General features: G+C 66.4%; 1 protein-coding gene across 4 annotated transcripts; it reads left to right on the top strand.

Annotated features, from left to right (window-relative positions):
- The first annotated feature begins 1,033 nt into the window (after window positions 1–1,033).
- Window positions 1,034–23,914, top strand: KAT2A (lysine acetyltransferase 2A). 4 transcript variants are annotated; one of them, XM_075911678.2, is made up of 18 exons: window positions 1,034–1,286; window positions 9,662–9,785; window positions 9,991–10,136; window positions 12,690–12,779; window positions 13,657–13,838; window positions 14,759–14,950; window positions 15,208–15,314; window positions 15,506–15,616; window positions 16,257–16,396; window positions 16,630–16,838; window positions 17,113–17,239; window positions 20,045–20,155; window positions 20,275–20,418; window positions 20,708–20,822; window positions 21,396–21,432; window positions 21,838–21,901; window positions 22,289–22,373; window positions 23,586–23,914. In XM_075911678.2, the coding sequence occupies exons 1-18, from the start codon at window positions 1,065–1,067 to the stop codon at window positions 23,777–23,779; spliced, it is 2,400 nt and encodes a 799-aa protein (XP_075767793.2). In that variant the 5' UTR covers window positions 1,034–1,064; the 3' UTR covers window positions 23,780–23,914. The 4 variants fall into 4 exon arrangements, with proteins under 4 accessions (XP_075767793.2, XP_075767792.2, XP_075767795.2 ...); XM_075911677.2 differs by having other exon boundaries at window positions 15,503–15,616; XM_075911680.2 differs by having other exon boundaries at window positions 1,035–1,286; window positions 16,260–16,396.
- The last annotated feature ends 2,680 nt before the right edge of the window (window positions 23,915–26,594 follow it).

Genomic DNA, 26,594 nt, shown 5'->3' with positions numbered 1-26,594 from the left:
GCCTTAGCTTAAGAACAAGGCCTGGACAGTCTGGTATTTGCGGCCGCTGTCTGGTAAAAAAAGGAGAAAATATCAGACACGTAAAATGTCCGGTATTTTCTGTTTTTCTCAGATGGCAGGCTGCTTAGGACATTCCTCCCCTGCTGCGTCTGGCGGGGGCAGAGGGAGCGGCGAGCGAGGGAATTTAAAACCCTAGCACCTCTTTTTTTGGTGCGTTTTTTGTTTTTTGGGGTTTTTTTGCTCAACAACTTTGGTCCCCTGGTTTTTTTTGTTTTGTTTTTGTTTTTGCTCAACCACATTTTTTTCCCCTGCCATGTTCAGTATTTTTCTGACAGTAGCTGGCATCCCTAGTTGGGTTGTCAGATGGTTTAAACAAAAATACTACACCACAATCTACATTACATCATTTAGAAAATACCAGAGATTTATATTTTCTCAATTTGCTTCCCGAACAGAAAGCTCAAATACTGGACTGTCCGGTTCAAAACCAGACACTTGGCAACCCTAAATCCTAGTAACAGACCAGCCTGAATAGCTATATCCTAATACTCCAACTTTTTTTTTAGGGGGGTGGAGGTCGGAATGGGGTTATTCCGGGAAACACATAGGACATATGGTGACACACTTCCTGATGGGGTCAGAGCAGGAAGCTAGGGCTCCTTAGCCCTCCTGGGAGGTCTGCACCCCACATGGTGGGAACCTCCAGTCCTCCCTCTTCCCACGTTATTGGGGGGTTCGCACAGTTGGGGGGGGTTGGTAAAATGAGGAGTATACTCTGTATAAGCCCCTGCAGTGTGGGGGGTATACTCTGTGGAAGAGGTGATTTACCCCACAAGGGGGTGCTCTGTTGGGGTCCCCCAAGAGGGCTAGCCCTCACTAACACCTGGCAGGCTAAACCAGTGGGGACTACATCTCCCAGCAGCCCCGCGCGGCGCAGGCGCACTGGCGGCCTGGGCTCCGGCCTCGCCCGGAGCAGGGGAAGCTCCAGCCAAGGGACTACGTCTCCCAGCAGACCCCGCGCCGCGCAGGCGCAGTGGCGGCCTGGCGCACGCCGCGGTCCCGGCATGGCGGAGCCGGAGGCCTCGCAGCCCGGCCGGACGCCGCCGCCGCCCCCCCCGGCCGCCTCCGGGGCCGGGCCGGGCCCCACAGGGGGCCCCGCGGGCTCCAGCGACCCGGCGCGGCCCGGCCTGAGCCAGCAGCAGCGCGCGAGCCAGCGCAAGGCCCAAGTGCGGGGCTTCCCCCGCGCCAAGAAACTGGAGAAGCTGGGAGTGTTCTCGGCGTGCAAGGTGCGGGGGGGGGGGAGTGTTCTCGGCGTGCAAGGTGCGGGGGGGGGGGGGAGTGTTCTCGGCGTGCAAGGTGCGGGGGGGGGGGAAGGTGCGGGGGGGGGGAGTGTTCGGGGGGGAGTGTTCTCGGCGTGCAAGGTGCGGGGGGGAGTGTTCTCCGCGTGCAAGGTGCGGGGGGGGGAGTGTTCTCGGCGTGCAAGGTGCGGGGGGGGGGGGGGGAGTGTTCTCCGCGTGCAAGGTGCGGGGGGGGGAGTGTTCTCCGCGTGCAAGGTGCGGGGGGGGAGTGTTCTCCGCGTGCAAGGTGCGGGGGGGAGTGTTCTCCGCGTGCAAGGTGCGGGGGGGAGTGTTCTCGGCGTGCAAGGTGCGGGGGGGAGTGTTCTCCGCGTGCAAGGTGCGGGGGGGAGTGTTCTCCGCGTGCAAGGTGCGGGGGGGAGTGTTCTCCGCGTGCAAGGTGCGGGGGGGAGTGTTCTCCGCGTGCAAGGTGCGGGGGGGAGTGTTCTCCGCGTGCAAGGTGCGGGGGGGGGAGTGTTCTCGGCGTGCAAGGTGCGGGGGGGGGAGTGTTCTCCGCGTGCAAGGTGCGGGGGGGAGTGTTCTCCGCGTGCAAGGTGCGGGGGGGGGGGAGTGTTCTCCGCGTGCAAGGTGCGGGGGGGGGAGTGTTCTCGGCGTGCAAGGTGCGGGGGGGGGAGTGTTCTCGGCGTGCAAGGTGCGGGGGGGGGGGGGGGAGTGTTCTCGGCGTGCAAGGTGCGGGGGGGAGTGTTCTCGGCGTGCAAGGTGCGGGGGGGGGGAGTGTTCTCGGCGTGCAAGGTGCGGGGGGGGGAGTGTTCTCGGCGTGCAAGGTGCGGGGGGGGAGTGTTCTCGGCGTGCAAGGTGCGGGGGGGAGTGTTCTCGGCGTGCAAGGTGCGGGGGGGAGTGTTCTCGGCGTGCAAGGTGCGGGGGGGAGTGTTCTCGGCGTGCAAGGTGCGGGGGGGAGTGTTCTCCGCGTGCAAGGTGCGGGGGGGGAGTGTTCTCCGCGTGCAAGGTGCGGGGGGGAGTGTTCTCCGCGTGCAAGGTGCGGGGGGGGAGTGTTCTCCGCGTGCAAGGTGCGGGGGGGGGAGTGTTCTCGGCGTGCAAGGTGCGGGGGGGGAGTGTTCTCGGCGTGCAAGGTGCGGGGGGGGGAGTGTTCTCGGCGTGCAAGGTGCGGGGGGGGGAGTGTTCTCGGCGTGCAAGGTGCGGGGGGGGGAGCGTTCTCCGCGTGCAAGGTGCGGGGGGGGAGTGTTCTCGGCGTGCAAGGTGCGGGGGGGGGAGTGTTCTCGGCGTGCAAGGTGCGGGGGGGGGAGTGTTCTCGGCGTGCAAGGTGCGGGGGGGGGGGGAGTGTTCTCCGCCTGCAAGGTGCGGGGGGGGAGTGTTCTCGGCGTGCAAGGTGCGGGGGGGGGAGTGTTCTCGGCGTGCAAGGTGCGGGGGGGGGGGAGTGTTCTCGGCGTGCAAGGTGCGGGGGGGGGGGGGGAGTGTTCTCGGCGTGCAAGGTGCGGGGGGGGGAGTGTTCTCCGCCTGCAAGGTGCGGGGGGGGGAGTGTTCTCGGCGTGCAAGGTGCGGGGGGGGGAGTGTTCTCGGCGTGCAAGGTGCGGGGGGGGGAGTGTTCTCCGCCTGCAAGGTGCGGGGGGGGGAGTGTTCTCGGCGTGCAAGGTGCGGGGGGGGGAGTGTTCTCGGCGTGCAAGGTGCGGGGGGGGGGGAGTGTTCTCGGCGTGCAAGGTGCGGGGGGGGGAGTGTTCTCCGCCTGCAAGGTGCTGGGAGGCGAGGAGCGTTCTACTCCTGCGAGGTGCCGGAGTGGGGGGGGGAGTGCTCGTCACCTGCAAGATGCCGGGGGGGGAGCAGTGTTCTCCGCCTGCAAGGTGCGGGGTGGGGGAGGAGCGTTCTCCGCCTGCAAGGTGCGGGGGGGGGAGCAGCGTTCTCCGCCTGCAAGGTGCGGGGGGGGGGGGGAAGCAGCGTTCTCCGCCTGCAAGGTGCGGGGGGGAGTGTTCTCCGCCTGCAAGGTGCGGGGGGGGGGGTGTTCTCCGCCTGCAAGGTGCGGGGGGGAGTGTTCTCCGCCTGCAAGGTGCGGGGGGGGGGGGGAGCAGCGTTCTCCGCCTGCAAGGTGCCAGGGGGAGCAGCGTTCTCCGCCTGCAAGGTGGGGGGGGAGCAGCGTTCTCCGCCTGCAAGGTGCGGGGGGCAGCAGTGTTCTCCGCCTGCAAGGTGCGGGGGGGGGAGCAGCGTTCTCCGCCTGCAAGGTGCCAGGGGGGAGTGTTCTCCGCCTGCAAGGTGCGGGGGGGGGGGAGTGTTCTCCGCCTGCAAGGTGCCGGGGGGGGGAGCAGCGTTCTCCGCCTGCAAGGTGCCGGGGGGGGAGCAGTGTTCTCCGCCTGCAAGGTGCCGGGGGGGGGGGGGGAGCAGCGTTCTCCGCCTGCAAGGTGCCGGGGGGAGAGTGTTCTCCACCTGCAAGGTGTGGGGGGGGGAGGAGCGTTCTCTGCCTGCAAGGTGCCGGGGGGGGGGGAGCAGCGTTCTCCGCCTGCAAGGTGCCGGGGGGGGGGGGGGAGCAGCGTTCTCCGCCTGCAAGGTGCCGGGGGGGGGGGGGGGAGTGTTCTCCGCCTGCAAGGTGCGGGGGGGAGAGCCTTTTCCACCTGCAAGGTGCGGGGGGGGGGGAGTGTTCTCCGCCTGCAAGGTGCGGGGGGGGAGTGTTCTCCGCCTGCAAGGTGCGGGGGGGGGGGAGTGTTCTCCGCCTGCAAGGTGCGGGGGGGGGGGAGTGTTCTCCGCCTGCAAGGTGCGGGGGGGGGGGGAGTGTTCTCCGCCTGCAAGGTGCCGGGGGGGGGGGAGTGTTCTCCGCCTGCAAGGTGCGGGGGGGGGGGGGGAGTGTTCTCCGCCTGCAAGGTGCGGGGGGGGGGGGAGTGTTCTCCGCCTGCAAGGTGCGGGGGGGGGGGGAGTGTTCTCCGCCTGCAAGGTGCGGGGGGGGGGAGTGTTCTCCGCCTGCAAGGTGCCGGGGGGGGAGTGTTCTCCGCCTGCAAGGTGCCGGGGGGGGGGAGTGTTCTCCGCCTGCAAGGTGCGGGGGGGGGGGAGTGTTCTCCGCCTGCAAGGTGCGGGGGGGGGAGCGTTCTCCGCCTGCAAGGTGCGGGGGGGGGGGGAGCAGCGTTCTCCGCCTGCAAGGTGCGGGGGGGGGGGGAGCAGCGTTCTCCGCCTGCAAGGTGCCGGGGGGGGGGGAGCAGCGTTCTCCGCCTGCAAGGTGCGGGGGGGGGGGAGCAGCGTTCTCCGCCTGCAAGGTGCCGGGGGGGGTAGCAGCGTTCTCCGCCTGCAAGGTGCGGGGGGGGGGAGCAGCGTTCTCCGCCTGCAAGGTGCCGGGGGGGAGCAGCGTTCTCCGCCTGCAAGGTGCCGGGGGGAGAGCCTTTTCCACCTGCAAGGTGCGGGGGGGGGGGAGTGTTCTCCGCCTGCAAGGTGCGGGGGGGGGGGGAGTGTTCTCCGCCTGCAAGGTGCGGGGGGGGGGGAGTGTTCTCCGCCTGCAAGGTGCTGGGAGGCGAGGAGCGTTCTACTCCTGCGAGGTGCCGGAGTGGGGGGGGGGAGTGCTCGTCACCTGCAAGATGCCGGGGGGGGGGGGGAGCAGCGTTCTCTGCCTGCAAGGTGCGGGGGGGAGCAGAGTTCGCCGCATGAGGGGAGTGTTCTCTGCCTGCAAGGTGCCGGGGGGGAGCATCGTTCTCCGCCTGCAAGGTGCCGGGGGGAAGCAGCGTTCTCCGCCTGCAAGGTGCCGGGGGGGGGGCAGCGTTCTCCGCCTGCAAGGTGCCGGGGGGGGGGAGTGTTCTCCGCCTGCAAGGTGCCGGGGAGGGGGAGCAGTGTTCTCCACCTGCAAGGTGCCGGGGGGGGGGGGAGTGGTCTCCGCCTGCAAGGTGCGGGGAGGAGCGTTCTCCGCCTGCAAGGTGCGGGGGGGGGAGCAGCGTTCTCCACGTGCAAGGTGCGGGGGGGGGGAGCAGCGTTCTCCATGCCTGCAAGGTGCGGGGGGGAGCGTTCTCCACGTGCAAGGTGCGGGGGGGGGGGGAGCGTTCTCCACGCGCAAGGTGCGGGGGGGGGGAGTGTTCTCCGCCTGCAAGGTGCCGGGATGGGGGGAGAGCAGCATGCTCCTCCTGCAAGGTGCCGGGAGAGGGGGAAACAGGGTTCTTCGCCTGCAAGGTGCCGGGGAGGGGGGAGCTTTCTCCGTCTGCAGAGTGCCGGGGGGGGGGTGTTTCTCCGCTTGCAAGATGTGGGGGGAGCAGCGTTCTCCATGTGCAAGGTGCGGGGGGACGAGCCCTCTCGGCGTGCAAGGTGCCGGGAGAGGGGGACCTGGGTTCTCCGCCTGCAAGGTTCCGGGGGGGGAGTGTTCGCTGCCTGCAAGGTGGGGGGGGGGGAGTGTTCTCCGCCTGCCAGGTTCCGGGGGAGGGGAGTGTTCTCCGTCTGCAAGGTGCCCAGGAGGAAGGCACGCAGCGTTCTCCGCCTGCAGGGTGCCGGGAGAGGGGAAGCAGCGTTCTCCCCCTGCAAGGTTCCGGAGCGAGGGAGTAGCGTTCTCCTCTTGCAAGGTGTCGGGGGGGGGGGCAGCAGCGTTCTCCGCCTGCAAAGTGCCGAGGGGGGGGGAGCAGCGTTCTCCGCCTGCAAGGTTCTGGGGGGGGGGAGTGTTCTCCGCCTGCAAGGTGCAGGGGGAGCAGCGTTCTCCGCCTGCAAGGTGCCGGGGGGGGGGGAGAATGCTCTCTGCCTGCAAGGTGCGGGTGGGGGGTAGTGTTCTCCGCCTGCAAGGTGCGGGGGTGGGACAGAGTGTTCTCCGCCTGCAAGGTGCGGGGGGGGGGAGTGTTCTCCGCCTGCAAGGTGCGGGGGGGGGGGAGCAGCGTTCTCCGCCTGCAAGGTGCGGGGGGGGGAGCAGCGTTCTCCGCCTGCAAGGGGCGGGGGGGAGCAGCGTTCTCCGCCTGCAAGGTGCTGGGGGGGGGGGAGCAGCGTTCTCCGCCTGCAAGGTGCTGGGGGCGAGCAGCATTCTCTTCCTGCAAGGTGCCGGGGATGGGGGAGCAGCGTTCTCCGCCTGCAAGGTGCGGGGGAGATCCTTTTCCGCCTGTAAGGTGCGGGGGGGGCGGAGTGTTCTTCGCCTGCAAGGTGCCGGGGAGGGGGGAGCGTTCTCTGTCTGCAAGGTGCCGGGGAAGGGGGTTCTCCGCCTACATGGTTCCGGCTGGGGGGCAGAAGCGCTGTCTGCCTGCAAGGTGCCGGGGGAGCTGGAGCAGCGTTCTCCGCCTGCAAACTGCTGGGGGGGTAGCAGCGTTCTCCACCTAGAAGGTGCCAGGGGCGGGGATCAGCGTTTTCCGTCTGCAGAGTGCCGGTGGGGGGGGGTGTTTCTCCGCCTGCAAGGTGGGGGGGAGCAGCGTTCTCCGCCTGCAAGGTGCCGGGGGGGGGGGGAGCAGCGTTCTCCGCCTGCAAGGTGCGGGGGGGGGGGGGGGAGTGTTCTCCGCCTGCAAGGTGCGGGGGGGGAGTGTTCTCCGCCTGCAAGGTGCGGGGGGGGGGGGGAGTGTTCTCCGCCTGCAAGGTGCCGGGGGGGGGGGGAGTGTTCTCCGCCTGCAAGGTGCCGGGGGGGGGGGAGTGTTCGCTGCCTGCAAGGTGCCGGGGGGGGGGGGGGGGGGAGTGTTCTCCGCCTGCAAGGTGCTGGGAGGCGAGGAGCGTTCTACTCCTGCAAGGTGCCGGGGGGGGGGGGAGTGCTCGTTACCTGCAAGATGCCGGGGGGGGGGGGGCAAGCAGTGTTCTCTGCCTGCAAGGTGCGGGGGGGAGCAGAGTTCGCCGCATGCCAGGTTCCGGGGTGAGGGGAGTGTTCTTCGCCTGCAAGGTGCCGCGGGGGGGGAGCAGCGTTCTCCACCTGGAAGGTGCCGGGGGGGGGGGGGAGTGTCTCCGTGTGCCAGGTGCGGGGGGGAGCGTTCTCGGCATGCAAGGTGCGGGGGGGAAGCGTTCTCCGCCTGCAAGGTGCGGGGGGGGGGAAGCGTTCTCCACCTGCAAGGTGTGGGGGGGGAGCGTTCTCCACGCGCAAGGTGCGGGGGGGAGCGTTCTCCACGCGCAAGGTGCAGGGGGAGCGTTCTCCACGCGCAAGGTGCGGGGGGGAAGCGTTCTCCACCTGCAAGGTGTGGGGGGGGGGGAGCGTTCTCCACGTGCAAGGTGCGGGGGGGAGCGTTCTCCACGCGCAAGGTGCGGGGGGGAAGCGTTCTCCACATGCAAGGTGCGGGGGGGGGAGTGTTCTCCGCCTGCAAGGTGCCGGGATGGGGGGAGAGCAGCATGCTCCTCCTGCAATGTGCCGGGGAGGGGGAAACAGGGTTCTTCGCCTGCAAGGTGCCGGGGAGGGGGGGCGGGTCTGCAGAGTGCCGGGGGGGTGTTTCTCCGCTTGCAAGATTTGGGGGGAGCAGCGTGTTTCTCCGCTTGCAAGATGTGGGGGGAGCAGCATTCTCCATGTGCAAGGTGCGGGGGGACGAGCCCTCTCGGCGTGCAAGGTGCCGGGAGAGGGGGACCTGGGTTCTCCGCCTGCAAGGTTCCGGGGGGGGAGTGTTCGCTGCCTGCAAGGTGGGGGGGGGGGAGTGTTCTCCGCCTGCCAGGTTCCGGGGGAGGGGAGTGTTCTCCGTCTGCAAGGTGCCCAGGAGGAAGGGACGCAGCGTTCTCCGCCTGCAGGGTGCCGGGAGAGGGGAAGCAGCGTTCTCCCCCTGCAAGGTTCCGGAGCGAGGGAGTAGCGTTCTCCTCTTGCAAGGTGTCGGGGGGGGGGGGGGGGGAGCAGCGTTCTCCGCCTGCAAAGTGCCGGGGGGGGGGGAGCAGCGTTCTCCGCCTGCAAGGTCTCTGGGGGGGGGGGAGTGTTCTCCGCCTGCAAGGTGCAGGGGGGAGCAGCGTTCTCCGCCTGCATGGTGCCGGGGGGGGGGGGAGAGGTGCAAGCTCTCCGCCTGCAAGGTGCGGGGGGGGGTAGTGTTCTCCGCCTGCAAGGTGCCGGGGGTGGGACAGAGTGTTCTCCGCCTGCAAGGTGCGGGGGGGGGGGAGTGTTCTCCGCCTGCAAGGTGCGGGGGGGGGGGAGTGTTCTCCGCCTGCAAGGTGCGGGGGGGGGGAGTGTTCTCCGCCTGCAAGGGGCGGGGGGGAGCAGCGTTCTCCGCCTGCAAGGGGCGGGGGGGGAGCAGCGTTCTCCGCCTGCAAGGGGCGGGGGGGAGCAGCGTTCTCCGCCTGCAAGGTGCGGGGGGGGAGTGTTCTCCGCCTGCAAGGTGCTGGGAGGGGGGGGAGCAGCGTTCTCCTCTTGCAAGGTGCTGGGGGAGGGGGAACAGGGTTCTTCGCTTGCAAGGTGCCGGGGAGGGGGGAGCGTTCTCCGTCTGCAAGGTACCGGGGGGGGGGGGGTTTCTCCGCCTGCAAGGTGCGGGGGGGCAGAGTTCGCTCTGCCTGCAAGGTGCCGGGGGAGCTGGAGCAGGGTTCTCCGCCTGCAAAGTGCTGGGGGGGGGAGCAGCGTTCTCCGCCTAGAAGGTGCCGGGGCGGGGATCAGCGTTCTCCGTGTCAGGTGCAGGGGCCGGGGGGGGGTTTCTCCGCCTGCAAGGTGGGGGGGAGCAGCGTTCTCCGCCTGCAAGGTGCCGGGGGGGGGGGAGCAGCGTTCTCTTCCTGCAAGGTGCCGGGGGGGGGGAGCGTTCTCCGCCTGCAAGGTGCGGGGGGGAGCAGCCTTCTCCGCCTGCCTGGTGCCGGGGGGGGGGAGCGTTCTCCGCCTGCCTGGTGCGGGGGGGGAGGAGCATTCTCCGCCTGCTAGGTGTCGGGGGGGGGGGGTGTTCTCCGCCTGCAAGGTGCCGGGGAGGGGGGAGCAGCGTTCTCCGCCTGCAAAGTGTGGGAGGGGGGGAGTGTTCTCCGCCTGCAAGTTTGGGGGGGGGGGGTGGAGCCTTCTGCGCGTGCAAGGTGCTGGTGGGGTGGGGGGAGCAGCGTTCTCCGTCTGCAAGGTGCCCGGGGGGGGGGGAGGAGAGAGGGATGCCTGGGCATGGGGGAGCTGTTTGCGGGGCCAGCTGTGTTTAGGAGCGCTGGGGAGCGGAGCGGGGGAGCTCTCCACTGGCCTGGTGCTGGGGCAGAGCTGGGGAAGCGGGTTGGGGCAGGGGGTGGGGGGGGAGCTGGATGCTGCTTTTCCCACCTTGGGCAGCCACATCGTCCGTCTCGTCCTAGCTGGGGCCTTTGGGCAGCAGCCGTCTCTGGGCCTTCAGAGCTGAGCAATCCCAGCTCATCCCCTTGGGCCAGCAGCCCGCCCAGGTCCATGTGGCCCCCACGCCCTGGGTGGCGCCTTTCCTGGCTGTTCCCACCCCCCGCGGTCACGCTGAATCGGGAGGGGCAGCGCCAGCCGTTGGGGTGAGGCCCAGGACTCTGCACTGATCCCCGCGCTGTCCCTACCCTAGGCCAACGATGCCTGCAAGTGCAACGGCTGGAAGAATCCCAACCCGCCCACTGCCCCCCGCATGGACCTGCAGCAGCCTGTGACCAACCTGAGCGAGCTGTGCCGGAGCTGCGGACACGCCCTAGGTACCACTCTGCGCGGGGACCCACGCGGGGGTGCAGGGCTGGAGAGTGGAGGGTGCTGCACTGGCAGGGCTGCCCGGGGGCCTGTCAGACCCTGGCGGGGCTGCGTTCGGTGCTGTGCATGCTTTGAGGCTCGCTGGGGATGTCCCAGCGGCATGGTGCCCTCTCCCCCTAAGCCTCTCCATCGCCTTTGCTGCTCCCCGTCCAGCTGACCACGTGTCCCACCTGGAGAACGTCTCGGAAGAAGAGATCAACCGGCTGCTGGGGATGGTGGTGGATGTGGAAAATCTCTTTATGTCGGTCCACAAAGAGGAAGACACGGACACCAAGCAAGTGTACTTCTACCTGTTCAAGGTGAGGTAGGGAAGCAGCGGCTTAGCTTTGCCTTGGAGCTGCTAGCCGGGCATCTAGGACAAGGTGTCAGCCAGTGTCCCGTCTCTCTGTGTCCTATCCACGTGCAGGATAAATTTTGTTCCGTGCGCCAAGGCATGTGTGGATGTGCACCACCAATAGAAACATGCTGCTGTCTTTGGGCCCTCCGCTAATCATCTGAGCCACCACCTGAGTGCTCAGCTGAGAGGGGACACTGGTGCAAGCTGAGCCGATGCCTTAACGTCCTGGCCGGTGGCATTGGGGGGGCCTAGGACAGCAGTTCTGACCGTTCCTTGCTGAGCAGGGGGAGCAGGCCGTTCCTGCCCACATGACAGTGGTTTGACCCCCGTGTAGTCGACAAACAGCAAAGGCTTCTAGTTTCCAGCCTCAAATCTGGCGTTTCTCTTCCTGCCTCTGGTCTGGCCGCTGTTCCATGCGGGCGCGTTCCGGGGCAGGCTCAGTTGAAGTCAGCTCTGCGGCAGGGCTTCCTGTTTGCCCAGTGGGCATGCTCCATGGGCGCCCCCTTCCTTACTCTCCCTTGCCCAGACGCCTTCGCAGTCCGTCTCAGCGACAGCGTTGCCAGGCCGTGTTCAAGGCGGCCTTCCTCTCGACCTCCGGGCTTCCCCTTTCTGGAGGGGACCTTCGTTATTCCAGCTTCGATAAAAGAGAGCAACTTAGCTGGAGAATTTGTTTCCCCGCGAGGGGAACGGTCTGCACGTGTGTAGCAGCACGTGTTACCCTCTGACTGCGTCTAATTTGTGTAGGACCTGGCGTAAATGATCCCATTTGTGTGTATCCCGCCTGGCAAAGGATGGAACTCTGAATTCCTGACGCCTTTTTGATTCTGTATCCTGGTGAGCTCAAGCTCCCGGTGTCCATCTTGATGGTCGTTTGTCGTCCTACAAGCAGGGAACAAAATACCTCTCCTAGCCCGCATCTGGCCTTCAATTGTTGAAGTAATAACTGACCCCTTCTGCTTTATTTGTGCTGTAAACGATTATAGAACCATAGAGCTGGAAGAGAGCCCAGGAGGTGGTCCAGTCCAGCCCCCTGCCCAAGGCAGGACCAATCCAATCCCTGTTCACCGGGCCTGTGATGGAGCTAGGAAGAGCAGCTGACAGATTACATGACCAGTGCGGGGAGAGTCTGTGTGTGGCGGGGGGTCTCTCTTAGGCCTGGGAGTAACCAGTCTGTGTAGGAATCTCAGCCCAGTGGAGTTGCTGATTTTTTACATTGGTTCTGAACCAGGGCTATGTATCCCGGAGGTACACACACATCTTCAGGGTCTGTCAACCCGAAGCCTATTTGTATAACCGGCTACGAACAAAGCACTAGCAAAGTCAATACAAACTAGAATTTCACACACCGCGATCTGCTTGTACTGCTCTGTTAGGAACATCAGTGTGTAGACACTACACGATTCATCGATAAGCCTGGGCTTATTGGTTAGTCTTGAGTGGGATCCGGTGCCTGTGAGCTAGCTTAAAAGGTGGCTCCCCATGAGCACAAGACCTGCCTGCTTCCCCTCTTCCCCCCCCCCCCCCCCCCACAATGCTGCCTCTGAGAGAGAGGTAGCAGTGTGGAGGGTGAAGGGGGCAGGCTGGAACTGATACGCATGTGGAGCTAACTGGACTATCCAATAGTTGTGTAACCAGTAAGATTTGATGCGGATACACAACTATTCAATTACATGCTATCTAACATCCCTACTCCACGTAATCTACACGGACATCTAAGTACAGGGTTTACATCCCAATTGGTTTATATGGTAAAACGAGACGGTATAAGCGCTGGTTCTGTACTAGGTACTGGGACACTTGTATTTTGGTGTCTGATTTTGTAAGCCACTGGGGGTAGGCAAGACACATCAGCCACCTGAAAGAGGGACAGTAGTCAGGAAAGGTTCAGAGCTGTTGAACGTCTGGCAACCCGCCTCGGGCAGCCCAGCTGCAAGACTGGCTTAGAAGAAGAGTTTTGCTAGAAATGAGGGATGTTAAAATGCATGTAATTGGATAACTGTGAACTGCTGAAAATGTCAACGGTTACATGTGGGGCAGCAGCCAGCTCTCTGAGAGCTGGAACGTACCAGCTCCTGCCTGCCACCCTGCTCCCAGGGAGCCAGCTGCTGCCCTGTGCTGCTGCCTCTGATACAGAGGCAGCAGCATGGGGCGGCAGGAGGCTCCCTCTTGCTGTCCCCCTCCCAGGGAACCGGACCAGGAGGCACATGTAACTGTTTGGGTAACCGATCGGCATGAGTCATTTAAACGGCTGCACTCTCACATCCTGCTGGAAACCAGATGTTCCTTCCGCACTGTCCCAAACTGACCCCCCCGGGGAATACGTGTCAAGGGAAGGAGTAGGTCATTCGCTAGGTGGTGTAAATCATGCAGCCGGTTAAAGGTACCAGCATGGCACCACGTATGCCAGCGGGGGGTCTGGCCGGCTGCTCCTGGCCTGCATTGCCCCTTTCTGTGGCTGCCGTCAATTTCACCACCCTGCAGCCTCTGGTGCGTGACAGTCCCCTTGCCTCCCCAGCTGCTGAGGAAATGCATCCTGCAGATGAGCCGTCCCGTGGTAGAGGGGTCCCTCGGCAGCCCGCCCTTTGAGAAGCCGAACATCGAGCAGGTAACCCCACGTGCTCTGTGGCGGCCGTCCATGGTCACGGTGACCCCCAACCCCAGTGCCCCCTCTGCTGTGACATGTAGCTGGCCCCTACCGAACGTGTCTACACGGACTCCCCCGCGGGGGAGAGGTGTTGGCATGTTCCCATGGCCTCCTCCAGCCTGATCTTTGTGACTTTTAGCTTCCTGGTGTCGGTTTCCCCTGCCCGGTACCCCTGGTATAACGAGGAGACATTCCCTGCAGCTGGCCGACTCGTTATCCACCCAGGGACTGGCACGGACACGTCACCGCACAGCTGGTGCCTCGGTAGCAAAGCGAGCCGTGTTAGTGCTGGCCCAAGGAAATCCCTGCCCGGGGGCTGGTGCTGGGTGCGTTTTTCTCGTGGAGGTGACTGGCCTGCTGCCCCGCCCCCGGAAGTGGTAGATCTTCGTAAGTCGGAGGGCCGAGGCAGGGAGGGCTCTGGTGTAGCGTGAGGGACGGGGCTGCAGGTGCCCGGCGGGGTCAGACCGGGGTTCGTCTCCCCGGTATCGTCTCCAGGTGTTAGCCAGTGCATCTCCAGCCCTGAGCCGCTGCCCTGAGCCTGCCGACGCGCCGTCCTGGGTTCCACGCTCCCTCTCTGCTGCCGCCCCTTGGTCCCGGCTTCACCGCACCGGGCAGGGAGGCTCGTACGGTGACGGGTGACCTGGGAGTTCTTGGAGAATCCGGCCACATGCAGCCCACTACACCGGATCCATAACAGAGCCTGGGTCTCCGCGGGTCGTCCCGGCCGCTCCCTGCTGCTCCATTTCCTGCCCTGTGTGTGCTGTGCAGCACGGGGCGGCCTGTAGCCAGGGCTTGCCGGCGGCTCCCCTGATGCTAATCGGGCACCCTGCCCCCACAGGGAGTCTTCAACTTTGTGCAGTACAAGTTCAGCCACCTGCCCCCCAAGGAGCGGCAGACCATGTACGAGCTCTCCAAGATGTTCCTGCTCTGCCTCAACTACTGGAAGCTGGAGACGCCCTCCCAGTTCCGGCAGCGCTCGCAGAACGATGACGTGGCCACCTACAAAGTCAATTACACCCGGTGAGCGCCGGCCAGGGGGCGGGGGCGGGGGCGGGCCCTGGCCCCGCTCGGCCTGCGCCGACCATTCGTTGCAGGCATGGCTAAGGGGGCGTCCTGAGTCTGGGCTTGGACTGGTCTGCTGAGCCACCAGGAGCTCCCCGATCCCGATCTCTCCCGCCTCCCTGCCTGCTGCAGTGACAGTAACCGGGGGTCCTGAGCCTGCCGCATCCTAGGGATGTGAACGGGCACCTGGCTTTAAATGGTTACCTGGGGAGCATCACCGTTAATGCACGGTGCTTACCTGGTGCTTGCGGGCGGCTCCCTGTGGAGGGCTGCTGACTTGGCCTGGGAGGGGGTTCCCCCCCACGGAGGCAAGGGGGGGGCCCTGGCTACAGCGGGGGCTGCTTTAGCCCAACCCAAGTGGGTAGGTGGGGGGGGGCACCCTATCCCCGCTGGGGCAGCTCTCCCTTGCTTGCTTGCTCCACACGCAGAGTGTCCAGACTTTGTTTCCAACACCCTGTGTTTAACCAATTCAAAGGGGTTTTACATCCCTGCCGTGTCTCCAGAGCACCCTCAGCAGCTGCTGCTGCCCCCGGTGGCTTGGCCCGGCGCACCCTTGTGTCCTCGCGGGCCACGGAAGGGCTAATGCTCTTGGCAGCTTGCGCCTGGGCCAGTGTAGCATGTGGGTTGGGGCACCCACGGTGGTTCAGTGCTGTGAAGCCAGTGCGCGTTGCCCCGGCTGGCGGGGAGCAATGGTCTTGCTGTCCCTCGCCCTGTCTGGACTGCCACAGCCGCTGCCTCTCTGCCCCCCACCTCCCCACACACACACAGAAGAGGCAGCGGCTGTGAGCCCAGGCGTAGCGCCGGCCCCATGGGGGTGCTGGTGCCAGTGCCGAGGAGCGGGCAGGCCCTTGGGAGTGCTCCTCTTTCTCCCCCCACAGCTGGCTGTGTTACTGCCACGTGCCCCAGAGCTGCGACAGCCTCCCCCGCTGCGAGACCACCCACGTCTTCGGGCGCAGCCTGCTCAAGTCCATTTTCACCGTCACCCGCCGGCAGCTGCTGGAGAAGTTCCGGGTGGAGAAGGACAAGCTGGTGCCCGAGAAGCGGACCCTTATCCTCACCCACTTCCCCAAGTAGGCGGGGCTGGCTGCTGGGGTGGGGGGCTGGGGGGCTGCTGGAGTTCGCTGAGCTCTCCCTGGCTCTGGCCAACCCAGAGGTGAGTGCGAGGTCCCGGGGCATTGCCTGCTGGGTGAGGCTTCTCCCCGTCGGCTACCTACCTCTTCAATTGGGGTTGCCACATGTGGCTGCATCCCCCCCTGCTCAGGGTTGGCAGCGCTAATGCAGCCGTGCCAGCTGCTGGCTGACATGGCCCATCACCTGCCCTGCCCAGGTTTCTGTCGATGCTGGAAGAGGAGATCTACGGGGAGAACTCGCCCATCTGGGAATCGGACTTCACCATGCCGGCCACAGAAGGCTCCCAGCTGGTCCCACGCCCAGGTACCTTGCTGGGGAAATGCCGCTCGGGCGACCTGGCGGTGGAGCTTACGCCAGCTCCCTTGCACGCACGTGCATTCCTCGCACGGCTGCTGAGGGCCCGTGCAAACGTGCCCTGTTGGGGCCACGCGGGCACTGACCTGGGCTGCGAGCGCAAGTTCTGCTGGCAAAAGGCTCCGTTCTCCTCTCAGCAGCCGTCAGCACCGTCCCCGTGCCCAGCACCCCCATCTTCAGCAAGAAGCTCAGCAGCAGCAGCTCCCTGTCCTCCATGAGCCTGGATGCCAGCGCGGCAGAGCCTGTGCCAGGTGAGGCCAGCCCCAGCCCTGTGCTGTACCCCCCGTGTATCCCTGGGCGGCCCCACCACCTCTGGAACTCTGCATGCCCCGCGTGGGGGGGTCCTCGTGCCTGAGGACCCGGCGTCTGGCCAGCGCCAGCTCCCACCACTCCACAGTGATCCACAGTTAACCCTCAAGAGTTCGCACGCTTGCCGGGCTGGGGAAGGGGTCTGGGGAGCGGAAGGGGCTGGGGCGGAGGCAGCTTGTCGCTGGCTGGCTCGGGAGCAGCCCATGCCTGCAACTCTGGCGGCCGTCAGTCACAAGCCGTTCGGCTCAACGGGGGAGCGACAGAGCCATCCTACGACCCCCAGCCCAGGCTGCCTGGGACAGGGCTGTGACCGCTCCCCGGGCAGGCAGCCCCACGCCGGACTCTGTGGCGCACCTGGTCGTGCTGCCCTGGTCCCGTCCCTCCTGTAGGCGGTTGAGAGGGGGAGGAGGCTGCTAAGACCCAGCGCCACCGGCTCCCGCGGACCCCCGTCCTCCCGAGCTCTGGCTGCAGTCTCTCTCTGAGGTGGCTACCGTCTCCGTTGCTGGGGGGGGGGGGTGCTGGGAAGCGAGGGGCCCGTGGCCCTGCCGTAAGCCTCGCTGTCACCGTCCTCTGCCCCCCAAGCAGGCGAGAAGCGGAAGCTGCCGGAGAGCCTGACGCTGGAGGATGCCAAGCGGATCCGGGTCATGGGCGACATCCCCATGGAGCTGGTCAATGAGGTGATGCTGACCATCACGGACCCGGCTGCCATGCTGGGCCCAGAGGTACGGGGCGGGGAGGGCTCCCGTCAGTACCCGCTGGCTGCCCTCTGGGGACAGCGACAGGCCCAGGAATAATCGGAGCTGGCAGCCGCAGGGGAGGGAGGTGTGTAGGGCTGGCTCTGAGGACGAGATGTCACCTCGGTCTCTATGTACCCCCCCCGGCTGGGTGGCAGTGCGCTGGGCCCCGGCCGGGGGAGACTACGTGGTCAGGGCTGTGTGCTTCGCCCTCCCCCCAGACCAGCCTGCTGTCGGCCAACGCGGCGCGGGACGAGACGGCGCGGCTGGAGGAGCGGCGCGGCATCATCGAGTTCCACGTCATCGGCAACGCGCTCTCGCAGAAATCCAACAAGCGCATCCTGATGTGGCTGGTGGGGCTGCAGAACGTCTTCTCCCACCAGCTGCCCCGCATGCCCAAGGAGTACATCACCCGCCTCGTCTTCGACCCGTAGGTGGTGCCGGGAGCGGGGGGGGCTTTGTCACCGTCCCGGCTCGTGGGAAGCGGCTGCTCCGGCGCCAGCGTGACCCCAGCAGCTGGGAGGGTTTTGGGGGGAAGGATCCAGACTCTCGAGCCAGGCTGACGCTGGGCTCCAGACCCGCCCGAGTCCCCTAATATTCACTCGGACGCGGCAGTGGCTTGCAGGGCAGGGGAGCGCCAGGATAAGGCGTTAAGGCTGCCCGCCTTTCCCCCCTCCGCTGACCGGCTGTGGCTTCCCCCCCAGCAAACACAAGACCCTGGCTTTGATCAAGGACGGGCGGGTGATCGGAGGAATCTGCTTCCGGATGTTCCCCACCCAGGGCTTCACGGAGATTGTCTTCTGCGCCGTCACCTCCAACGAGCAAGTGAAGGTGAAGGCCAAACGGCAGCTCGCCTGCGGAGATAGGGGGCAACGGGGCAGGAGAGGCCACAGTGAGGGGCTGCGGGTTGGGATTGGGGGGCCGTGGGTTACCGAGGGCCGTGGGTTGGGATTGGGGAGCCGTGGGTTGGGATTGGGGAGCCGTGGGTTACCGGGGGCCGTGGGTTGGGATTGGGGAGCCGTGGGTTACCGGGAGCTGTGGGTTGGGATTGGGGGGCCGTGGGTTGGGATTGGGGAGCCGTGGGTTACCGGGGGCCGCGGGTTGGGATTGGGGAGCCGTGGGTCACCGGGGGCCGCGGGTTGGGATTGGGGAGCCGTGGGTTACCGGGGGCCGCGGGTTGGGATTGGGGAGCCGTGGGTCACCGGGGGCCGCGGGTTGGGATTGGGGAGCCGTGGGTCACCGGGGGCCGCGGGTTGGGATTGGGGAGCCGTGGGTCACCGGGGGCCGCGGGTTGGGATTGGGGAGCCGTGGGTCACCGGGGGCCGCGGGTTGGGATTGGGGAGCCGTGGGTCACCGGGGGCCGCGGGTTGGGATTGGGGAGCCGTGGGTCACCGGGGGCCGCGGGTTGGGATTGGGGAGCCGTGGGTCACCGGGGGCCGCGGGTTGGGATTGGGGAGCCGTGGGTTTCCGGGGGCCGAGGGTTGGGATTGGGGAGCCGTGGGTTACCGGGGGCTGCGGGTTGGGATTGGGGAGCCGTGGGTTACCGGGGGCCGCGGGTTGGGATTGGGGAGCCGTGGGTTACCGGGGGCCGCGGGTTGGGATTGGGGAGCCGTGGGTTACCGGGGGCCGAGGGTTGGGATTGGGGAGCCGTGGGTTACCGGGGGGGCTGCGGGTTGGGAATGGGGAGCCGTGGGTTACCGGGGGCCGTGGGTTGGGATTGGGGAGCTGCGGGTTTCCGGGGGCTGCGGGTTGGGATTGGGGAGCCGTGGGTTACCGGGGGCCGTGGGTTGGGATTGGGGGGCCGTGGGTTGGGATTGGGGAGCCGTGGGTTACCGGGGGCCGTGGGTTGGGATTGGGGAGCTGCGGGTTTCCGGGGGCTGCGGGTTGGGATTGGGGAGCCGTGGGTTTCTGGGGGCCGTGGGTTGGGATTGGGGAGCCGTGGGTTTCCGGGGGCCGCGGGTTGGGATTGGGGAGCCGTGGGTTACCGGGGGCTGTGGGTTGGGATTGGGGAGCCGTGGGTTACCGGGGGCTGTGGGTTGGGATTGGGGAGCCGTGGGTTACCGGGGGCCGCGGGTTGGGATTGGGGAGCCGTGGGTTACCGGGGGCTGTGGGTTGGGATTGGGGAGCCGTGGGTTACCGGGGGCCGTGGGTTGGGATTGGGGAGCCGTGGGTTACCGGGGGCCGAGGGTTGGGATTGGGGAGCCGTGGGTTACCGGGGGCCGTGGGTTGGGATTGGGGAGCTGCGGGTTTCCGGGGGCCGCGGGTTGGGATTGGGGAGCCGTGGGTTACCGGGGGCCGTGGGTTGGGATTGGGGAGCCGCGGGTTTCCGGGGGCCATGGGTTGGGATTGGGGAGCTGCGGGTTTCCGGGGGCTGCGGGTTGGGATTGGGGAGCTGCGGGTTTCCGGGGGCTGCGGGTTGGGATTGGGGAGCCGTGGGTTACCGGGGGCCGAGGGTTGGGATTGGGGAGCCGCGGGTTTCCAGGGGCTGCGGGTTTCCGGGGGCTGCGGGTTGGGATTGGGGAGCCGTGGGTTTCCGGGGGCTGCGGGTTGGGATTGGGGAGCCGTGGGTTTCCAGGGGCTGCGGGTTTCCGGGGGCTGCGGGTTGGGATTGGGGAGCCGTGGGTTACCGGGGGCTGCGGGTTGGGAGTGGGGAGCCGTGGGTTTCCGGGGGCTGCGGGTTGGGATTGGGGAGCCGTGGGTTACCGGGGGCTGCGGGTTGGGAGTGGGGAGCCGTGGGTCACCGGGGGCTGAGGGTTGGGATTGGGGAGCCGTGGGTTTCCGGGGGCTGCGGGTTGGGACTGGGGAGCCGTGGGTTACCGGGGGCTGCGGGTTGGGATTGGGGAGCCGTGGGTTACCGGGGGGGCTGCGGGTTGGGATTGGGGAGCTGTGGGTTTCCGGGGGCTGCGGGTTGGGATTGGGGAGCCGTGGGTTTCCGGGGGCTGCGGGTTGGGAGTGGGGAGCCGTGGGTTTCCGGGGGCTGTGGGTTGGGAGTGGGGAGCCGTGGGTTTCCGGGGGCTGTGGGTTGGGATTGGGGAGCCGTGGGTTACCGGGGGCTGCGGGTTGGGATTGGGGAGCTTGGGTTAGGGTTAGGGTTGCTTGGGGATTGGGTTGGGATTGGGGAGCTTGGCAGAGCTGGTTACCGGGGGCTGCGGGTTGGGATTGTGGGGGGAGATTTTCAAGTGGGGCCCAGGCCTAGATAGCAGGTGGCCACAGGCTGTGGCTCTGATGCCGGGTTAGCAGTGAGGGAGACAGGAGCTGGTGCTTTGCCCTGGCTCAGGTGACCGTAGCCCAGCAGTGGAGCTTGCCCCGAAGCCAGGCCAGGCCTACGTTCAGCGTCCCCTGTAAGCTGGGCGCTTGGGAGAGTCAAATGCCGCCCAGCTGATTAGCCGGGCGCCCACAGCTGCCAGCATGTTTCTACTCGTGGTGCACATCCACTCATGCCTCAGTGCGCAGAACAAAATGTATTCTGCACACACATGGAAAACCGTAGCGGGAACACGGCCCGTGGTTGACAGTGGCTGTCGCTGCAGCTGAGCGTTTGCTCTGCCGGAGTCTGTCGCGCAAACCCGTCCCAGGGCAGGACTAGCCTGGAGCATCTCCCCACCCTCGCATCTGCCTGACGGGTGTCTCCCCCAGGGGTACGGGACGCACCTGATGAACCACCTGAAGGAGTACCACATCAAGCACAACATCCTCTACTTCCTGACGTACGCCGACGAGTACGCCATTGGCTACTTCAAGAAGCAGGTCTGGCCCCCTGGCGCTGCGCCACCTGCCCTCTCTCCCGCAGGGAGGGTCCCTACACCAGCACGCCTTCCCCCACACGGGGGCGAAGCTCGCTCTCACAGCCCCCCCTTCCTTTCCAGGGCTTCTCCAAGGACATCAAAGTGCCCAAGGGCCGGTACCTGGGCTACATCAAGGATTACGAGGGGGCCACCCTGATGGAGTGTGAGCTCAACCCCCGCATCCCCTACACCGAGCTCTCACACATCATCAAGAAGCAGAAGGAGGTATCCGACTGGGCGAGGGGGGGTGAGCACGGGGAGGGGGGCTGCCTGGCTCCCCCCGACCCTCACACCAGCCAGGCCCCCGTAGCCTTAAAAAAACATGGGCACCGGTTCCTCCCGGACAGCTCACGGCCTCAGGCCCGACCCAGCCGCCTGGCCCTGGGCAAACGCTGCTTCCAGCCCCGCTGGTCTGTGCCCCTGGCCCGAGACAGCCTCTGGGGCGCAGCCTGGCCCAGCGGGGCTCTGTCCTTGCCAGGCCTCCCCAGCTGACGCCCTGCCCGCCCCCCTGCAGATCATCAAGAAGCTGATCGAGAGGAAGCAGGCGCAGATCCGCAAGGTCTACCCGGGCCTGACGTGCTTCAAGGAGGGCGTGCGGCAAATCCCCGTCGAGAGCATCCCCGGGATCCGTACGTGTGGGCCTCCTGCTGCCCGGGCTTTCCCCGTGCCCCAAAGGGTTCCAGCCGCCGGGAAGGGCTCTGACAGCTCCCGACCGCTGGAGCCTTTCTCTGCTGCTGTAGCAACCCCCGGAGCGCTGGGGGTGCTCACACCGCCGCCGCGCCTGTAGGTACAGCCGGGGTGTCTGTGCAAAAGGCTCCGTGCTGCTGCCGCCTTGTGGCCAGGCCGTGCTGCTGCTCCATCCGGGCTGCGTCCGGGCTGGGATGCTGAGAGTTGGGTGCTGGGGAGTGAGCCCAGGCAGTGGCCGGCCCGTCCTTCCTATCGGAACTAAGCCAGGAACCTCAGGGAAGAGACGGGGGGTTGCACGGCTCTGCTCCGTCCTCTGCTCCAGGCCTTCAGGAGCCCTTGAGCTGTCTCAGCTCCCGGCGCGTCTCCATGGAGCGTGTGTTCCGGGGACAGCGGGGGGGCGGCCGTGGCTCTCAGGCCGGTTCAGAGAGGCCGGAGAGCGCAGCTCGGGGGCTGTGCCGGGGGAGGGGATTGCGACGCGAGCGATGGCGTGTGAACAGGTTCCTTCCACCTTCCAGGAGACGCGGGATGGCGGCCGCTGGGGAAGGAGAAAGGGTAAGCGCCATTCGCAGCTCTGCGTCCGAGCGGGGCGGGCGTGATACCCCAGCCCTGGGAGCCGCCAGGTGATTTCTGCCGGAGGGCGCTGGCTGCCCAGCCTGGCAGACCATGCAGGGCTGACACTGGGCTGCCATCCGTTCCCAGTGGCCCGGCCGCAGGCTGTTGGGCCGTGGGGTGGCTGCACCGGGGCGGTGGGAGCGGCTGTGACACACGAGGTCTGAGGCTGTCGCGCTGCCTTGGGGCTCGGCCCCTGGCAGGCTGCTGCCCTCGGCTCAGGAGGGAGAGCACAAGGCTGCCCCGTGTCGGAAGGGCGGGGCTCATCTAGCCGTGGGGGCTTGGGGCTCAGTCGCCTACGGGTGCTGGGAGGGGACGCATGAGACCTCAGCTGTGTCCCTTCTGCAGGAAGGAGCTCAAGGACCCCGACCAGCTGTACAACACCCTGAAAAACCTCCTGGCCCAAATCAAGGTGACGGGGCTGTGGGGGGTGGCTCCCCCGGGGTCTTGCTCTGGGCCCGCAGAGACCTCGCTGGGTATCGAGAGCTCCCATGGGAGCCTCCCTGCCCGCTGCCGAGTGAGGGCTCAGGGCAGGTTTTCCCGGCACCACGGAGTGTCTGGTGCCTCCCAGAGCCACAGCTGGGGCCAGCGGCCCGGGAGAGGCGCCGGGGCTGGTCAGACGGTTCTGCTCCAGGCGCTTTGGCTGCCTCCGCTCCCTGTGCTCAGGGAAGGGGCCGGGAGCCAGGTGCCTCCCAGCCTGGTTCGGGAAGGGCAGGTCAGCCAACCGGCCGGGGGGCTGGGAGGGGAGTTGCGTCTGCGTCCTGCGCGCGAGCCTCTGACTGCCCCTCGCCCCCCACAGACCCACCCCAGCGCCTGGCCCTTCATGGAGCCCGTGAAGAAATCCGAAGCCCCCGATTACTACGAGATCATCCGCTTCCCCATCGGTAGGTGGCGGGTCAGCCTGAGGCCTCCGCGGCGCTGGGGCTGAGGGGGGGGGTGAGCATGGGCTGCCTGCGGGATTCGCTGGCAGTGGGGAGCATGACCGGGTCCTGTTGGACTCCTGGGATGGGGCTGGGTTCTGCCCTCCTGTGGGGAGCGGTGGGTGGGGAGGGGCCTGGGCTCCCGGGTTCTGTTCCTAGCTCTGTCTTTGACTCGCGGTCCCCCCCTTACCCTTCTGGGAGGCCTGGCGCTGGCTCGGGGCGCTGGGGTCATGGGGCACAGAGGGGGTGACGTATGGGGGGGGGGGAGTAACCCAGCCAGCCCCTCGCTGCCCCCCCTTCCTTTCTGCGAGGCCTGGCGCTGGGGTCATGGGGCACAGAGGGGGTGACGTATGGGGGGGGGAGTAACCCAGCCAGCCCCTCGCTGCCCCCCCCTTCTACTCTGCGAGGCCTGGCGGTGGGGTCCTGGGGCGCAGCAGGAGGTGATGTATGAGGGGAGGGGGGAGCAACCCAGCCAGCCCCTCGCTGCCCCCGTTTCCTTTCCGCGAGGCCTGGTGCTGGGGTCATGGGGCACAGAGGGGGGTGACGTGTGGGGGGAGGGGGGAATAACCCAGCCAGCCCCTCGCTGCCCCCCCTTTCTACTCTGCGAGGCCTGGCGCTGGGGTCATGGGGCACAGAGGGGGTGACGTATGGGGGGGGAGTAACCCAGCCAGCCCCTCGCTGCCCCCCTTCCTTTCTGCGAGGCCTGGCGCTGGGGTCATGGGGCACAGAGGGGGTGACGTATGGGGGGGGAGTAACCCAGCCAGCCCCTCACTGCCCCCCCTTCCTTTCTGCGAGGCCTGGCGCTGGGGTCATGGGGCACAGAGGGGGTGACGTATGGGGGGGGGGGGAGTAACCCAGCCGGCCCCTCGCTGCCCCCCCTTTCTACTCTGCGAGGCCTGGCGCTGGGGTCATGGGGCACAGAGGGGGTGACGTATGGGGGGGGAGTAACCCAGCCAGCCCCTCGCTGCCCCCCTTTCTACTCTGCGAGGCCTGGCGCTGGGGTCCTGGGGCGCACCAGGAGGTGATGTATGAGGGGAGGAGGGAGTAACCCAGCCAGCCCCTCGCTGCCCCCATTTCCTTTCCGCGAGGCCTGGCGCTGGGGTCATGGGGCTCAGAGGGGGGTGACGTGTGGGGGGAGGGGGGAATAACCCAGCCAGCCCCTCGCTGCCCCCACAGACCTGAAGACGATGACCGAGCGCCTGAAGAATCGCTACTACGTCACCAAGAAGCTCTTCATCGCCGACCTGCAGCGCATCGTCACCAACTGCCGGGAGTACAACCCGCCCGACAGCGACTACTGCAAGTGCGCCAACACCCTCGAGAAGTTCTTCTACTTCAAGCTCAAGGAGGCCGGGCTCATAGACAAGTAGGGGCCCCGGTGGGGGGCCTGGCCTCGCGCCCCCCTCGTGCCCAAGGCCTCAGTTCCTGCGTGACTCTCCCAGGAGGGGCCCCGCTCAGCTGCTGGCCGGTCGGGACGGGCCAGGGAGCGTGTGGCTGCTGAAGAGCCGGCTTCCCTCCTGCTGCTGGAGGGCTTCTCCGGGGGCACTCGCTGGCTCCCCGGTGGCTGCTGGCCTCTCCCCTGGGCCCCCGGGCTGTGTTAGCCAGCGGGGCAGCCAGGCCAGGAGCTGCCCTTCCCCGGGGCGGCCCAGGCGGCTCTCCTCGCTGACTCGGAGTCTGGCCCTGGGGGCAAGAGCCCGGGCAGGCTTGCACCAGGGACCGTCGGGCGCTCTGGGCTCTGCTGTGGAGTCAGCCTGCTTCAGAGTCCAGCAGGGCAGCGCTGGCTCCAGTCTGAGCTGCCCCGTGTCTAGCTGGCGGGCGGGGGAACGGCAGGTACCTGGGCTTTCTGGGGTGGGGGCTCAGCTGCCTGCTGCAGCCCCTCTGCCTGGCCCCAGGCCGGCGCTGCTCCCGCCACAGCCCGGTGTGTTCCCTGCGGCTCCTGTTCCCTCCCCCCTGCCCCAGGCCCCACCCAGCCGCTTTGTGCGTGAATGTGGAACGGGCTCCCCGGGCCGGGAGCTGCCCCCCTCTGCCCTCACCTGGCTCGGTGCAGGTGGTCCCAGGGGGCCTGGATCAGAGCGTCTGTGTCGGCCGTTCCTCCCCCTGCAGCGTGTGGGGCCGATGCTCTGGCCTCTCTCGCGCCCGGCCCTGCCCCCAGCGCAGCACAGTCCCCACTGCCGCCTCCGGGCGGGGGGCTCTTTGGGGGGGTGCTTTAGCCCCTGAGCTGCATCGGGGTCAGATCCATCCTCTCTGCTCCCCCCTCATTGGGCACTGCTGTCCTGAGCCACCCACTGGGGGCGAGGCCTCTCCACCCCAGCAGGGCTCAGCCCAGGCTCGTTTTCCTGCGTGGGACGTTGCAGGGGGGATGTCGGCGCTCATGGGAGAAACGGGTCCCAGGCGGGAGCTGGGGCCTTGGGTCCAAGTGGTGAGCGCCGCACATGGCTGGGCCAGGCCCCTCCCTGCCCCGTCCTCTAGGGGCTGAACCCCCATCTGGGCCGCAGTGAAGCACAGAGCCCCTGCCCCGAGGCTCCTCTCCCCTCCTGGCTCAGCGCACTAGAGGCAGCCAGAGACCGGGCCAGTGTTTTGCCGGCACATCCCAGACGGGGCCCTGTTGCCTTATTCCCTCCACACCCCGGTCTGTCCCTCTCGCGGTGCCGTGGGGTGACTGGTCCCCCTGCCGTGGGCCCTTCCCCTCATTTTTATTTTCCCCTTTTTTTAAATAAATGTTCGTGGCCGTAGCAAAGTCTTTGTCTCCTGGTGTTGCGGGGGCCCCTGTGTGACGGACCGGGCCACGTCTGGGCACAGCTCAGGGCGAATTGCTCAAATCCGGGGCTCCTTACAGCCCCCAGACTGGTGACCTCTCCACACAGGCCACAAACCAGTCCCACAGAGCGCTCCAGCAGCCTGTCTGAAGCCTCCCGAGCAAAACCCCTCCGACACCCCAGCAATATCCGTGCCCCAGATGGCCCCGGGCCTCATACACAGGTGGGGGGTCCTAGCACCCAATCCCACCTACCCCCAACAAGTCCTGTCCGGTTCCAAGAAACCAGCCACAGATCCCTGGTCAATTTACCCTTTGGACCCTACCCACAAATCATGCTGGGCCAATCCTTTAGCATCTAACATCTAAAGGTTTATTATCACAAGAAAGAAAAGCATGAGAGTAAGGTTGCTAAAGAATCAGACATTACATGCATCGAAACGTCCAGTCCTCGATGCAGGCTCTAGCAGAGATGTTACAGCTGCTGGTTTAAAAGTTCTTGTTGCGCATCCTAGAATCAGGATGGGTTCACAGGTCTTCCGGGCTCTTCGATCCCTGCAATGCTGCCTCTGGGATGAAGTGCTGAGCTGAGAACAAAATGGCATCGACCACATGGCCTCTTTATACCTCCTTCCTGGCCTCTTCTTGTATGCAGCCAGTCACCTGGCCCTCAGCCTCTCTCTGCTGGCCGCTCTTAGGTCTCCGCCCTCCTGCTTTAGGTGTGTCCTTGGCCCATCCAGTGCCATTGTCCCACAGGGCCTCGCTAATCAGCCTGTCCATAGCAATGCTCAACCACATTCAGAGAAATATTCAGCTTCCACACAGATTACAGATTCCTACCTACACACACAGACATTCTACACTCACATAAATAGCGTACACAGGATCAGCAAACAATAAGCTCCTATTCAATACCCCACATGGCCCCCTTTTATACCATTGTTGGGGCCAGCACCCCCACCTATGGGTGCAGCCATAATCTGGCTGCGTCCCTCAAATTCCAGTAACGTGACACCCTGCAGCAAGGCAGTCGTGGGGGGTAGCCCCTGCTCGTCCCTACTGAGATGGGTATGGGGCACCTGTGACGCAGACTCGTCCCTTCGTCTGACCGCAGTGCCCCTAAGAAACATAAGAACGGCCACATTGGGTCAGACCAAAGATCCATCCAGCCCCGTGTCCTGTCTGCTGACGGTGGCCTATACCAGGTGTCCCAGAGGGAGGGAACCCAACAGGTAATGATCAAGCGATCGCTCTTCTGCCATCCATCTCCACCCTCTGACAAACAGAGGCTGGGGACACCATTCCTTACCCATCCTGGCTAATAGCCAGGGCTCGACAAACCATGGTGAAATCCACTTGCCAGCCCCACACCGCGCATGCGCGCACCGCCGGCAAACGGGGCGACTGGCTGAAATCTGCCCGCCACGGGC

This window comes from Pelodiscus sinensis, chromosome 29, assembly GCF_052426305.1.
Source record: "Pelodiscus sinensis isolate ZL-2025 chromosome 29, ASM5242630v1, whole genome shotgun sequence".
NCBI classification, from domain to species: domain Eukaryota; kingdom Metazoa; phylum Chordata; order Testudines; family Trionychidae; genus Pelodiscus; species Pelodiscus sinensis.
Note: the sequence above shows the minus strand (reverse complement) of the source record. Positions and strands in the feature narration are given on the sequence as shown.